The 15,396-nt window shown below is 32.7% G+C and overlaps 3 protein-coding genes and 1 pseudogene across 4 annotated transcripts; all 4 read right to left on the bottom strand.

Annotated features, from left to right (window-relative positions):
- Nucleotides 1-462: 462 nt before the first annotated feature.
- LOC121803457 (vascular-related unknown protein 1-like) lies at nucleotides 463-1,789 on the bottom strand. Of its 2 annotated transcripts, none has more exons than XM_042203120.1 (3): nucleotides 1,500-1,789; nucleotides 958-1,020; nucleotides 463-831 (listed from the first exon to the last, which is right to left on the bottom strand). In XM_042203120.1, the coding sequence occupies exons 1-3, from the start codon at nucleotides 1,740-1,742 to the stop codon at nucleotides 670-672; spliced, it is 468 nt and encodes a 155-aa protein (XP_042059054.1). In that variant the 5' UTR covers nucleotides 1,743-1,789; the 3' UTR covers nucleotides 463-669. The 2 variants fall into 2 exon arrangements, with proteins under 2 accessions (XP_042059054.1, XP_042059055.1); XM_042203121.1 differs by having other exon boundaries at nucleotides 680-831; nucleotides 951-1,020.
- A 2,806-nt stretch (nucleotides 1,790-4,595) lies between these two features.
- Nucleotides 4,596-8,624, bottom strand: LOC121802915 (septum-promoting GTP-binding protein 1-like). Its single transcript, XM_042202606.1, has 6 exons — nucleotides 8,068-8,624; nucleotides 5,908-6,028; nucleotides 5,592-5,688; nucleotides 5,393-5,432; nucleotides 5,128-5,211; nucleotides 4,596-5,025 (listed from the first exon to the last, which is right to left on the bottom strand). Exons 1-6 carry the CDS (start codon nucleotides 8,401-8,403, stop codon nucleotides 4,861-4,863), a joined length of 843 nt encoding a protein of 280 aa, XP_042058540.1. The 5' UTR covers nucleotides 8,404-8,624; the 3' UTR covers nucleotides 4,596-4,860.
- Nucleotides 8,625-11,147: 2,523 nt separating this feature from the next.
- Nucleotides 11,148-12,137, bottom strand: LOC121803713 (glycine-rich cell wall structural protein 1-like). Its single transcript, XM_042203339.1, has one exon. It carries the CDS (start codon nucleotides 12,135-12,137, stop codon nucleotides 11,148-11,150), a length of 990 nt encoding a protein of 329 aa, XP_042059273.1.
- Nucleotides 12,138-13,389: 1,252 nt separating this feature from the next.
- On the bottom strand, nucleotides 13,390-13,858 carry LOC121803711 (annotated as a pseudogene).
- Between the last annotated feature and the right edge of the window lie 1,538 nt (nucleotides 13,859-15,396).

Genomic DNA, 15,396 nt, shown 5'->3' with positions numbered 1-15,396 from the left:
ATCCTCCACCACATATGATTATGCAATTTAATTAAGTTAACGTGAACGATAATATTCGGACATCAAGCAATTAATTAAACAGCATTAATTAAGTTTACTCGAACTTTTTCATCACATACTAGTTACCACTAGAAAAATCGTGTAGCTTTGGCTGAAAAAAATGGAAATTTTGAGATGGCAAAAGCTAAAAGACCGTATGAAAATTTCGAATAAATTTTAAGTTATTTCAAGCAAAAAGGTTCTATAATTAGACACAAGTCTATCCTTTTACTCAAGAAGACTAATTCTGTTTATGAATTCTAAGTCGAATATCGAACAATTGTAATTAAAAATTGTTTAGTAAAATTGCAGCCACTTTTGTCAATTATATACTACATCTGAACTAAAACAACTAATCACACTCCTAAAACTCAACTATATATAGATGACAATAACATACTCAAATTAACATATACTCACCAATTAAGAAAAATATACTTTATACAAACCCTATTTAAAATCTTGCCACATATATAACCATGTGGAAGAAAGGGAATGGCAACGAAAATTATATACAATACTCAATCTACCAACTTTCTTTTATTATTATTACACACTATAATCTTTCTATTTTTCACAATGAAGTGTGTGAAAAGATGGAGATAAACTATACTTTTTTCTCATATTTAATTAACCAATATAGTTAATCAAAGCTGACATTGGCACCAAACATAACCCTCTCTTCCTCAGCTCCATATATTGATCACTGGTTTTGTTGTCGATAATTCTATTATTTGTATTTCTCTCTTCTCTATCGTGTTTCAAGAAATTCTTCGAACTCGACTGTTGGCCCTAAAAGTGTCAAATTAAATAAAAATTAGTTAAGAGGGCAAGATCATATGGAATAATTGCAATCAATTAGTTATAGTTATATTGAAAAATAAGTGATTAATTAAATAAATAATTACGACTTGTTACCACATAATCGCAAGTAGCATCCATCTTTGTCTGGTTGACCTCCGCCTGCTTCATCCTGCTTACCTATTCAACAAAATATTGAAATAATTATTTTCTCTTTCTTCAAAAGAAAGAGCAAATATTCTGCAATTAGCACTAAAGTTTATAAACAAACCATAAATATTCTGTTTCTTCTCCTTTTTTTCATTTGAAAACAAAAACTGACAATTTTCTGAAATCAACAAACTAATTATTCATGAAAAGAAAATTCTAGCTATCTCGTTATTCAGACAACAAACAACCTCTATTCCACTCACATACAATTCACAAAATGGGCTATACAATACATAACTCATATATATATGCAAACAATTTCCTTTCCTTTTACTCTTGAAAAGCAAACTCTACCAATTTTCTAAAATCAATATATTACTATTAATTATTTATATGTAAAAAAATCTATTCGAAATTCAGACACGAACAACCTTAAAAATAATCCCAAGACAACAAATTAAATATAAAAAAAATAGAAAAAAAAGGAAAGGAAAGATGATAAAAAAAACCTTAGGGCTATGAACAGGAGAGCTAGCTGTATCTTCCAAATCATCATCGTATTCATACGTATATTTCCTTCGATTTGTGCTTCGATTCAACTTCTTCAAATTCAACCTTTTAATGGTGTCTGAGCCATTCCACGCTGCATCGGAGACCATAGAAGAGCTGCTTATGAAGCTGTCGTTGTTGCAAGAAAAGTCTTCCAAATACTTGGTCCACCCGCTCTCCTCGATCGACGAGTTGATCGACATGGCTGAAGATGTGAACTTGTGTTTTTGGAAAGAAACTTCAGGTGTTTAGAAAGAGAGAGAGAGAGAGGTGAGGATGATTGTTGAAGAAGGATTTTGATTTATATAGTAATAAAGGAAAGGGGTGTGAATGTAATGGTGCCCACAAAATGGAATCCTGGTGTGGGACCCTTTGGAGTTGAGGTAGTTAAGATCGGTTGGAAAAGTGGGGATTTTCTATTCTCAATTAATTATTTTCAGAAAAGTGATAGTAAGTGAGTTGGTTGAGTAAAGTGTTTGATTTTACTTTATAATGGCTATTTTTTATTTTATAATCACCTTTTAATCTCAATTAAAAATAATACAAATACAGTAGTTTATTGATAGTCTTATATTGAAATTTTTGGACTACTTAAGATGGCATTACTTCTACAATTATGTATCAAAACCTATGATAAATCTACAAACAATGAATATATTTACATGTTATAATTATGATTTTGTAGAATTTAAACTAAAAAGTTATAATGGGGGTCAAAATTCTAATTGAAATTTATAATCCAAACTAAAAAATCAATACATTTTTTTAGATCAGGTTGTTTTGACCTCAACTTGAATTATTAGGTGATACTAGTTTTCTTTGTAGGATTTCCATTATTTGGCTATTATTTTTTGTTTGGAGAGCGCTGAAACTTCTCAAAGTCAGTATAATTTTATTATTAATTTTATTCTTTCTTATGTTTTGTGGTGTATATAATATTAGAAATGAGTCGCTCATCCCTTAAAAGGGCTTATAAGGGGGAGGGTTATCGGAATGACTCATCGGACTTCCATCACGTGGATCATCGACCTGGACCCGCTCTGATATCATATTAGAAATGGGTCACTCACCCCTTAAAAGGCCTTATAAGGGAAAGGGTTATCCATACTTATATAGAGGAGCTAGGATCATCACCAAGTCGATGTGGGACAAGAATTAAGAGATTTAACCTATAAAATTATGTTTACAATTGAACTGAAAAATATATCCTTTTTTGAGTGGTAGTAGAATAATAATAATCGAAAAAGAAAGAAAGTGAAAGTTTTGTAGTGGAATAGTGTGACTGATTAATTAGTCAAGCAAGCAAAATGAGCCACGCAAACAAAATCAATCTTTTTGACTGCGAGATCGATGAGTAATTAGAAAATCCAATTTAATTTTTGTTTTCTCTTTCTGCTCTTTAACTTAGTAGGACCACTACATAAGGAAAAAGGCAAGATGCACGCTTTTCTCAGAGATAATTTTGATATCTTCAAATTTATTTTCAATTAAAGATGTTACGGTCTATTAATTACAAGTTAGAATTCTGTACATTTTTGTAACATAAACATCATGCAATCCCACGGTTTAGTTCATATCCATGGGCTGCGTTTTTAACTCATTTTTAATGAATAAAAATACTTAACTCATTTAACAATGATTTCATTCATACTATTCCATTTTTTTATTTATGGCAATTGATCATAAATCATTATGGAAATCATAGTAAAGATTATTTGCAAAATTAAGTCCAATACTTTTTTATGGCCCATTATAGGCCCACTTGGAAGGTTGACGATCGGAATGTGACTTTGCTGACATTGTATCAAATGATACAATTTCATTAACTAGATTATCATTTATTTTCTGTTGCTCGACAATTTCATTAACTAGTTTAAATTTCAAAATAAAATTTCATTTTAGATAATTTTTTATAAAAAATTAAATTATAACTACTCAAGTTCTTATCCTCTATCTAAATATAACATGATTTTGCTATACAATTCTACAAACAAAGTGAATCTCTCCTCTCCTCACAATTCACATTCTCTTTTCTCACATCTTTATTTTCAGCTGTGTGTTTATTTAATAAAGTAACGGTTTATAATGCTTAATATTATTTATTTTTAATCTGATTAGGAATTAAAAAATATTTTAAACGGTTTTCAATCATATATTTTAAATAACAAAAAATTATTATATAGATACTTAAATGTAAATGAAAAGAAATGTTGGATTAATAATAGAAAAAATGGGGTGTTTAATGAAAATTTTAGTTAAATTGGATTGGATGAGTGTTAATATAGTCACGATTCATATTAATGTGTGCAGACAACACACTTAGTGAAAACAACATAGTCATCACCTATCAGTGGCGGATCCAGAACTCGAATACGGAGGGGGAGAAATTAAATATTCAAAATTAATATAATTTTTAAGAATAAAATTAAATAATATATTTAATTAAAAATAAAGAAATAATACTACATTAAATAGCAAATATATAAACTCCATAAATATTTCAAATGTTTATTTTGATATACTAATAAGATGCAATAAAAATTACATAAAATAAGTATTTTTTTAATAATAAATAGTAAAATATAGTATTAAAAAAATATTTAACTAAAAAATTAATAGTATAACAAAATAATATGTGTAAACTAATAAAAATAGAGATTCATAAAATATTTCAATGGTTTAATTTGATAATAAGAAGTCATATGAATTGATAAAATAAAGAAAGAAAGGTCAAAAGAATAGAAAATGATCTTATTGAGGCTACATCCATGGACCTCTTGGTTAAAAGTCCAAGAACATAACCACTAGGCTACTAACTGTAATACAACATTCATTAAAAACTCATATTTTTTTATTCACGGAGGGGGCGATTTTGCTATTTCCAGATCGATTATAAGGGATATTTAGGCTCTCCGAACGGCCGGGAAGGGGCGGTCGCCCCCTCCTCCCCCCCAATCCGCCGGTGGCACCCATACAGTACACCCAATAATTTTATTAATATTTTGTGAATTTCTACTATTTTGAACACAGAGAAAGAGACATCAAAGATTTTATTCAAAGAATCGGGACGTCGTGCTTCGTTGTTTTTCTTTCTGGAAGCACATATACATTCATCTCCTTTTCTTTTGGACACTATTTAAACAACTCGAGATCACCGGATACACATTTATCTTCTCTACAATACGCTTAACATATGTAGCATATCATATCCTCGTAGCACTATGCAAATCCGGCAACTGGTTGACTGCATTCACTTTTCACTCGACTAATATTTTCTACGGAACTTTTCTACAGAAAATTCCGGTAAAAGAAAGATGAAAACTAGAAATCAATAATGGGTTCTCCAATGGTGAGATTTCGCTCCAATTTCCAGTTCAAGTTGAAGAGCTTGGATGTGATGAACTTGAAAACTTTATTCACATTTATGTTGTATTTTGCACTGGAAAAAAATAGTGGTGCATTGAGAGCCTTTGCATACCCTCTTGCCTATCATTTCATCAAGAAAAAAACAGTAGTAAGGTATTGTATTGTCCTATCAAAATTGATAGTTTAAGAAATTTATACTTTAATAAAAATTCATAATTTTACCTGGCTTGCAATTGTCCATTGCAAAGCTATAGGAAGTTGCATAAATTCATCAAATTTGGTCCCTATAAATACTGGAACTGCAGTCTGCGTTACAAGACAATATATTTCAGGATGTTACATAAAAGTATTGAAAATTTAAGAACAGAATGGGAGAAGGTAGACAAAAAGCAATGCAAGAAAACATGGAAAAATATAAATTGAAGGGTTAATGCTAGTACTTACTACTCGTATACAAAATAATTTTGGAAATGCATTTGAATTTTACCTGGTTATATTTACTGGCTTCTTGATACCATCTGATCACACTGCAATCAACCACCAGCATTATAAATAAATATTCGTCTAGGTTTGAAATGAATCAGAAATACATAATAAAATACTACTATGCTAGCTAAACCTTTACACTTGAATTTTACTGTTTTTTAGCTTTGATTTTAAGTGACATGATATGATCGCAATCGTACCTTTTTAATGTACGTCTACTAGTAAGATCAAACATAAATAGCATAGCCACTGAATCTTTAGAAGCTATGGGAATTTGATCTCCTGAAGATTCGTCACCTACACATAACAAAAATGAATGTGTTAAGAAAATAAGCAAAATTTGATACGGTTTCTGCCAGTTTGAGAATCTCAAAACAACAAACACCATATTCCCCAAAATTTCCCAATTGTGATTTAAGCTGCCAATAATCCATCATCTTATCAAAACTAGTAGTGATATTTCTTTATCCAATATGAAATAAAAGAAAGTGATGGAGAATTAATTAATCAATTTACCTCCCACGTCCCATATGCTATAACAGATCCTTGCCCCTTTCACATCCAATATTTTGTCGACACGATTTATTCCCATCCCTGCATTTTCTTCGTCTCTTTTCTTTATACCTGCATATTTTGTCTTGACCCAAATACACACTTAGCATATACTAGTAAAATAAGGATAAATATTAAAATTTTAACCTTTTAGCATGTGATTACCAGCGCGGAGTACACATTACTCACTCTCATTATCTCATTTGACCTAATAAATTTATAAATGAATATATTACTCCATTACTTATTCCATCTCTTAAGTATAGTCCTTTTTATCAGATATATCCACAGAAATTAATCATTTCAAACTTAGTAATCCCTTCGTTCCCTCCTAGCTAAATCATTTTTCCATTTTAAAAAGTTTTCTCATAGTAGTTGGTAGTAACAATTTCTGGTACTTTACTCTTTCTTACTTTATTTTTCTCTACTTTATTTACTTTCTATACTATAGTCTCTACTTTTTTATCTATCTACTTAATATACTAAACATCACTCTCTTAACGAAAAGTTCTGCATCAACTATGAGGGAACGGAGGGAGTACTACTACAATATATCCTCAAATTGAAAATAGATATTTCTATATAATGGGGTGTGTTATAATGCTAACTTTTCTTAATTGCTAACTTGCTAACTCGTCAATGTAGTGTATTAAAAATATCAACACAAATTTGTGTTGACATTTTAATACAATGCATTGAGGATTTAGCAACTTTAAAAAGTTAGCAACGGATCAAACCTTCCTATATAATTATGCACGTAATAAATAAGTTAATAAATATATTATCGGGTATTTCATTATTGTTACAAATGCCCGAATTTTGTAATTGGGTCCAATATTAGATTGTTACTACAAATCAATTAAATCACATACCATATGGATACTTCTTTTAAGATTTATACTGTACAACTTTTATGACGAGTGTAAATTTGAAGTTAGAAAACGATAGTATTTGTTCAATATAAAAATAGTAGGTGCTGTGGTTAAACGCAGCCAATTTCACATGAAACGCAGCAAAATTTTAGAGAGAGAGTTGCAAGTTCGATTATTATTAAAACCACCCACTTCTCTTTCTCTGATTTTATCCTCTACCCTATTTCTTTGATTAATTAATTTCAGGTAGGACCAGGTCAATTGTACTCTTTCCGTCCTCTCCCATTTATTAACTTATGTAAATATAAAAATAAAATATTACTCCTTCCGTCCCAATTAAGTTGGTACAAAACTTTTAGACACGAAGATTAAGAAATTGTATTGAATAGATTAAATAAAAGTAAAATAAAATAGGAAAGAGAAAAAAGTAGGAGACATAAAAAGAGTAAAGTAGATAATGAACTACAGTAAGAGTGATTGAATGTTTTTTTGTAAAAAAGGAAATGACTCAACTTTGTTGGAACGTCCCAAAAAAATACGTCTCAACTTAGTTGGGACGGAGGGAGTACATTAAACTTTAGTTATGAAAAGACTAACAATAATAAATATGTTTACTTATTTATATTGTGAGAAAATTGAAAATAAAGAAGAAGAAAATTTAAATTGTAGTGTAGTACTTTTGTAAAGCATTCAATTTGCTACCATTTATAATTAATTCTAGTTATGAAGAATCGCCAGAATATAGTAGTAATAAAATCATTCATAAAACCAAAACATTAAAAAATCAAAAGAAGAAAAATAACTATGAAAACACATAATGCGGCGTCGTTTGGGTGGCACAGCATGGTGCTGTGATTTATGTGCACTGTAGAGGATCTGGTTCCCTCGAAAGATATGTTATCTATGCCTAGACAACAGTTAAAATTTTAAATGAAGTCCAAAAATCATGTTAGTAGATCATTTTTTATATACTTTTACTCAATATAGTATTTAATTACTTGCATGTTAATTTTCAATAAAATTAACACGAGAATAATTTACTACTCAAATTATAGTTAAAATAAAACACATGAATTTTCTAACCTTAAACAGATGTATATATCCAATTAATCGAACACTAAATCAAAACTTCCCACGTTTCAAATCCAAACCAACAACACCTCAATTAATTTATAATAAATATTATACATATGATAACATTAAACACGTTTTAAAATAGACAAATTAGAAAGAAAAAAAAAATTAAACTAACCAGAAAACTCGTTTTCCCGATGTTTGAATCGCCAAAGAGGCTAATCTTCAATGAAACCAAATCCGACGAATCCTTTCCATAGCTAAGCCGTAACGAGATCAGGCCGGCGGTAGAGGGCGGCGGCGAGGAGGAGGAGGAGACGGTGGTGGTGGTGTCGGAGGAATTGGGCGGCAGAGACCTGTAGTTCCCGGAGATTTTTCCGCTCCAGCAAGCGAGGAATTGGCTCCAAACCGATAGAACGTAACGGCGCAGGATAGAGATTCTCCAAAGGAATTTCTTCTTAATGTTGAATTGAGTCTTTTTTCTGCACAGCTGCTGCCATTGCTGCTGCTTCATTGTTAGCGATCTCAATTTCTGTCGCACCGTTCCTCTCTCTCCTCTCAATTTTCTCTTTCTCTCTCTAGATTGGGGAATTTTCTCTCCCTTCGTTGCGGGAGATGTGCGTGTTTTTTTAAGAGAGAGGTTATCCGTTTGGTGTAGTTTTGATGCATAGTATATTTTCAAGTGGTGGGCGTCTCATCTAGTTGACAGATTTTTAGGGTGTTTGAGTATTTTATTTTACTTTTGGAATTGAATTTTTTGTATACATGTATTTAGAAAGTGAGAGTTTGGAGTTTAAAATCCTAAATATGGGTGAAGTGTTGTTATTAACCCACGTGATCTTAGCTGTTGAATCGGTATACTGTTGAATTTCTTTTGGAATATGGTTGTGCATTTGCTATCAAAGGTTGTTCTATTAATCATGGTGATAAATGTAGTTTGTATTTTAGTTTTTCTCAGGGAAAAGCAAAAAGGAAAAATATACACTTGTTTATTTTGTGTAACATTGTATTTGCAGTTTTTAGTTATAGCAAATTGTGAAATAGGTAGATGGGTCGAGTCAACTTACATGCTCGAGTATAAAGACATGGCAAATCAAGTAGTTGGAATTTGGAAATAAGATATCATATCATAATTTATTAGTGAAAAAAAAAAGGAATAAACATACGTGGGAGGAGAACAATTTTGAGCATGTCGGTTTGTAGTTATACGATGAACATCCGGCGTAAAATGTGGACTAAACAATAGTCAAATTGATTTATTCCACTATTGCGTTCACATTCATGAATATTAATTTATGACGTACTGATTTATCTAAAAATAAATTGTATATATGTAATTGAAGTTTTCACGTATTTTACATTTGAAATTTGTTCATTAGTAGTATTAAATAAGTTAAAGTGAATTATTACTCTTCTGCAATAATTTCAGAAAAAAAACTTTTCAAATTAAATATCTGCATATTTAGGAAAATATTAAATTTTTATTCAATATTTGCATAATTATTTTTAAATGAAATCAAAAATCACGTGTGAATTTATCATAAATCTTCCATGACATCTCCTTTTTATTCTCATAAAATGATATACTATACTAATAGTAATTTCAGTTAATTTAGGATTGATATTTTATTATTATTACTGAATTTTTGTTGATAGTAATACACCATTTTCTTGTCCTAATACAACAGGCTCTTGCCCTATAAAAGGGCCACTCAGAAAATAATTATATGGCAATTCAAACACTAGATTGGACTAGTAAATACCCTTTAAATATTCATATCTACCAATTCAAACACACCATTAACAAAACCATTCCAAATAAACTGGCCCAATTCCATATAAAATTATGAGGCATTATGGATTACTACTAAAATTTATGTATGTTTATTACAACTTTGAAGACAAGAAAATTTGTTATCGTCACCTTCTATTTGTATATGAAGCTTGCAAAAAGCAAAAGTCATATTTTTGAGCAATGTGTATTTAGTGACGCGAGAGTTGATTCTGTCGGTACTTAAAAAAACATTATGCGACATTAGTGACATTTGTGGATTTGGAATATTTTAGAACAAGTGATGTATTTTAATCAAATTCTAATATACTAATCACTTATTTTACATTTTTCAATCAAATTTTAAATTATTTTTTTGTTTTTCATATCTAGGCATCCGTACATTAATAATGTACATAACAAAGTACAATAAACTAATAGAGAGAGTACAAAAAAATGGTGCCTATTATTCTAGACCCTTTTAATTTAGGAAAAAGAAATTAAGAAACTTGGTTATGTAGTGTTTGTAACAAGTTTTTTTTGCAGTTGATAGTTAAGTTAGCAATAATCTCACTTTGGAAATGAGAATCGCACCTGAGATTCGCTATTATTTAATTTACAGTTTTTTTAATCGCACCAAAAGAGAGGTTCTTTAATTTTGTGAGATATTTCATTCACTAGTAGTAGTAATTTACAGTTTCTGTATATGAGATACTAGCAGAAGCTCTTATATTGTCTAGTAGTAGTAAATTTTGTATATCAATTTTATTTCATATCACGCCTACTATTTAAACATGAAATAATAGTAAAATACTATATAGTTTCCGACTGCTTTATTCATCGAGTAGAAGTTCAAGTTATCCGCATCCGGCATCTCCACTAGTCCAAAGATTTTATTGAATTTATGAATGAAACATTTAAGACTTGCCTTTTATCCATTCCACCCAACCAGAACCAAGAGAAACAAGTTAAAGAAATACTACTACTTATTAGTCATTTCTTGTTCCTCACTCTGTATCTCTTCTTACAAACAATACACTTGTTGTGATTGCCAACATTGTGTTCGCTTATGCTATCATCTTTGCACAACTACTGTTCGTCGGAATCTTTGCTTGTCATTTTAGGCGTACATGCTATTGAGCTTTCAAGAATTTGGTTTCTTGATGTGATTAGGAATAGCCCGAATAGGAAGGTAGTGTTCAAAATCGGAATTGTGGAAATGAGAATGTGGATGCTACTGTGGGTGTGGGACTGGGAGGATTGGAGTTCAGTTACGAAGATTAAACTAGGTGTATGAATCATGACAGTACGTGATAATTTGCATAATTTGTTTTAAATAAATAATCAGAGTATTCCAGTAATATGTGTTGAAAACGTCTCAACTCATAAATTTTCGTTACCAGAAACATTTGAAGCCAACTAATGTAATGTAGCTAAATATTTTAGGATAATACCAACTCCAATGCCATTTCAAAATTCTCCACCGCCTAATCCTCCACAATTGCACCACCGGCACCAAATCCAGTGCCATAGCCAAATCCGCCCCCTAAACCTCCACCTCCTGCTCCAAACCCTCCACCCGAGCCGAAACCAGCCCCAGTATAGCCTCCACTTGCTCCGGAATCACCCCAAACGCTACCTCCACCACCTTTTCCCCCTCCTCCAAAACCTCCGCCTATACTCTCACCAACACCACCTCCTATCCCTCCACCCGAGCCAGAACCACCCCCAACACTGCCTCCTCCATGACGTCCACCTATACTGCTGCCAGAACCACCTCTTTCCCCAATCCCTCCACCTCTTCTACGACTTCCACCTGTACCCGAGCTACAACCACCCCCAATACTGCCTCCCTTGCCTTTTCCTCCTCCACCACCACCACCTCCTACTCCAATCCCTCCACCTGAACCGAAACCACCCCCAACACCGCCTTCACCACCTTTTCCTCCACCTCTTGTACTGCCACCAGCACCACCTCCTGCTCCAATCCCTCCACCCCAGCCGGGACCACCCCCAACACTGCCTCCACCACCTTTTCCTCCTCCTCCATGACCTTCGCCTGTACTGTCACCAGCACCACCTCCTGCTCCAAACCCTCCACCAGAGCCAAAACCACCTCCAATACTACCTCCACCACCTTTTCCACCTCCTCCGCCTCCTCCTAAACCTCCACTTCCACTTCCACTCCCACCGAACCCACCTCCAGCTCCATATCCTCCACCTGAGCCAAAACCACTCCCACCACCTCCGCCTCCACCTCCACCAAAGCCGCCTCCACCTCCAAATCCTACACCACTCCCTGAACCAGCACCACCAAAGCCTTCCCCTCCTCTTACACCGTCATTGTGTCCTTTTCCATGATGGCCACGACGACCCTTCACGTCAACTTTCTCATCACAAAGAATCTCAACACTCATATTCAACATCAAAATAACAACAAGAGGCACGACACACCCCCATTTTTGAGAAAACCTCATTTATGGTCAATTTCAAGGTTTAGTCGTTATCTCACTTAATCTGCATCCTGACTATATATAGGAAGAAGTAATCTACATCCACCCCCATTCCATTAATGCACACTATAAGCATGACGCATTTGAGCAGAAGAGCATTTAATATTTAAAAGTCAATTTAGTTACTAGGGTTTGACTCTGCTAAATTCCATTATATTTCAGTTCTCTCGCTCTGTCTTATTTAACGTTATACAACAAAGTGATGAAGCTAAAACTGGGGTCAACTAATATTAACAAAGTCTGCTACCTTAAATATTTTCTACACACAAACACAGCCCAGCATAGACTGGAAAGATCCTTTAAATCTTTAATTTCTTAAAAGCTGCGTGGTTGGAATAGTGAAGAAGAGAACTAAAATATTTAATGCTTAGGAATCAATTTAAATTACTTGTGCTGTCAATTTATTTATTTCAATTTTATGATTATCTTCATCTTCTTTTTATAAGTAATTAATGAGTTCGTAAACATTTGCTTGTAAACATCGAGTCCTTGTATTTTAAAAATTGGGCATTGTTGTAAATCTAAGTGCTCATATACACTTTTATTTTCGTTTAATTAGAATAAATGAACAAGGATAATTTTTAATTAAAAAAAAGAGAAACTTATAAGTAGAAGAACTTAAGTGCTCAGTCTCTATCTCCATAGTCCCCCATTATATGTCCAACCTTTTCATTTTAGGCAACCCTCATTAAATGTTTTATTTAATTTATTTTTTTCGATCTTACTACATTTCAATAACTTATTTCTTTCTTACTTTATTAATAAATTAATATATAAAACTAAGACTCACGTTCTACTAAATTTTTGAACTCAGCTTTTTATATTTTTAGAAAAATTAATTAATGACATACAAGTTAAAGTGAGACACATAAGTAATTTTAATGATTAAAATATGGTTAGATGGAGAAATATATGAATTATGAATCTGATCTGTTCAGGCACTAGACTCGGTCTTCTCATATGCATTCATTTACTATATGTATTGTTTCCCGAACTATATAAAAATTCAGTAAAATAGTAGTAATAAATAAACAATACTAATTGCTTAAGATATGTTACTGCAGTCACATGTATACCAAATGATAATTGATAAATAAAATTCAAGTACAACAAAATCAATTGAATTTGAGCTATTTTTTTCATTTTAAAAGACAAGAAAATTTAATACGAACCATTAGAAAGAAAATTTTCCTTGGTGGTTAAATACTAGTAGTATCTAATAGTGTAGCACGGTAACATTGCATTGGATGATGGCATAATCACTCGCGTAGTCGTAAGAAAGTGTCTCTAAAGTTGCGTAACCGAGAGCCCGTCGGAATTTCCCAGTGCCACTCGTGATTGCCTGTGTTTATTTCCCAACACCCACCACTGCCACTTCTCTTACCCGCTCAAACTGGGAACTAGTCCCTTGTATTTCTAACGTGCTACCTTTATATTCTTCATTGATAAAAATATTCAATATTAAAACGTGGATCTAGAGCTGACATCACGTATATACCTTGGGCCCTAGCAATTTGGGTTGAGCTTTCCTCAAACCCCTCGGTTATTGGATCATCCGTGCATAATATAGCTCCAAATTTTGTGAAACTAAGTAGCCCGTTTGATGGGCCCGTTATCTCTATCACAGTTGCGTTGGGCCCACCCGAATAATCTTGGAAGTAGACCGTCATTTGGGTTTCTTTCATAGGCCTTAATTTTGCCTTTGAAAAAGTAAAAAAAGGCAAGAAAAAGAAATATAGAGATTTTGATTGTCATAACTTTAGAAATTGTGAACTCGAAGAAGAAGTGAAAATATGTTTGATTTGTGTTTGTTTTTTTTTTTAATTTGATTGCATAATTGGAATGTATTTATAATACCGATAGATGAAAAAGAGCCAAAAACTAGCATAACAATTATACTAGTGTGGAAAGTCGCGAATCTAATAGGGTTAATTTGTTAATACCCTTTTTTGTACTTTACTTATCTACTGCATTGTCTCAGTACGTATTAATTGGGATTGCAAACAAAATACAGAACCTATGTAATTTCTCCTTTTTTATGGGTAAATGAATTTAAATTTAAAAAGTCACGGAGGAGTCGAAACTCAGACATTAACCTCTCTATCGCTTGATCAACTCACACATACAATAAATATAAATTTAAAGGCCCGCCACGGAAGAATCAAACCTGTTTTCGCTTCAAGTATAGATGCTTACGTTTTTGGCTTGTGAAATATTTTAATTACGAGCCAAAAAATAATTTTGATGTTTATAATTAATGCATAGTCTCTCTTAATGTAATAAAAGAATAATGTGATATGGTCTTCGAGCCAACAAATCTCGCCCTAGATCGCATTATAATAATCTCTAAAACATAATTTCATTTGATTTAGCATTATAATAATCTAGCTTTATTTCTATTGAATCTAGCTAGCTAATATTCTATAAATTGGAAGTCTATATAGTTCTTTATTCTATAAGAAGTAGTATATTGTAGTAGTGGTACAAAATTATTCTCATTTTATAGCGTGAAAAGCTGCCCTAGAAATCCAACTAGGGTTAGTTCATCTTTTTTCATCCAAATAATAGGTGATCTCAAAGCCTAATTAATATTAGGTGCTTTGATTGAGAGAGATCAAAATTAATGCTGATTTAATTAATAGTTTAATACTAACAAATAATCTACTAGCAATAGGAAATAAGCTTGAACCACAAAGGTTCATCTAGAAAGGATTTTAATTCTCATAAAGAGGATTTGCATTATACTAGGTGATGGAGTACGTACTAAACAAGCCCAACAGCAGTAAAGCCCATCAGCCTAAAGCCCAAGAAAGAGTATCAGTTCGGCATGACTAAAGAGTATCAGTCCGGCATGACTAAAGAAGTTCAGTTCGGCACAACCAAAGAGTTCGGCCCCAGCCTACAGCTCGGTAAAAGCCAACCAATCAAACTCTGCTCTCAGGTCGGCATCAAGCTCTACTCTCAGATCGGCAAAAGCTGCTCGGCAATAATTCAGCAGTTCGGTCTCAGTATTCGACCGAACTAGGAGATAGTGGACTCATGCAGGATTTCCACCTCCACTACACCCACGATCTATTTAGTGGTGTCAAGCAGTCATTAACTCATGCAGGATAGTGGACCCATGCAAGATCGCCACGATCTCCACGACATCCACTACCTAGTAAATGGTGCTGCATGCCACGATCTTGGTCCTTTGTATAAATAGAACCTAGATCAGATAGAT

The sequence above is a fragment of the Salvia splendens genome, chromosome 5 (assembly GCF_004379255.2).
Source record: "Salvia splendens isolate huo1 chromosome 5, SspV2, whole genome shotgun sequence".
NCBI classification, from domain to species: domain Eukaryota; kingdom Viridiplantae; phylum Streptophyta; class Magnoliopsida; order Lamiales; family Lamiaceae; genus Salvia; species Salvia splendens.
Note: the sequence above shows the minus strand (reverse complement) of the source record. Positions and strands in the feature narration are given on the sequence as shown.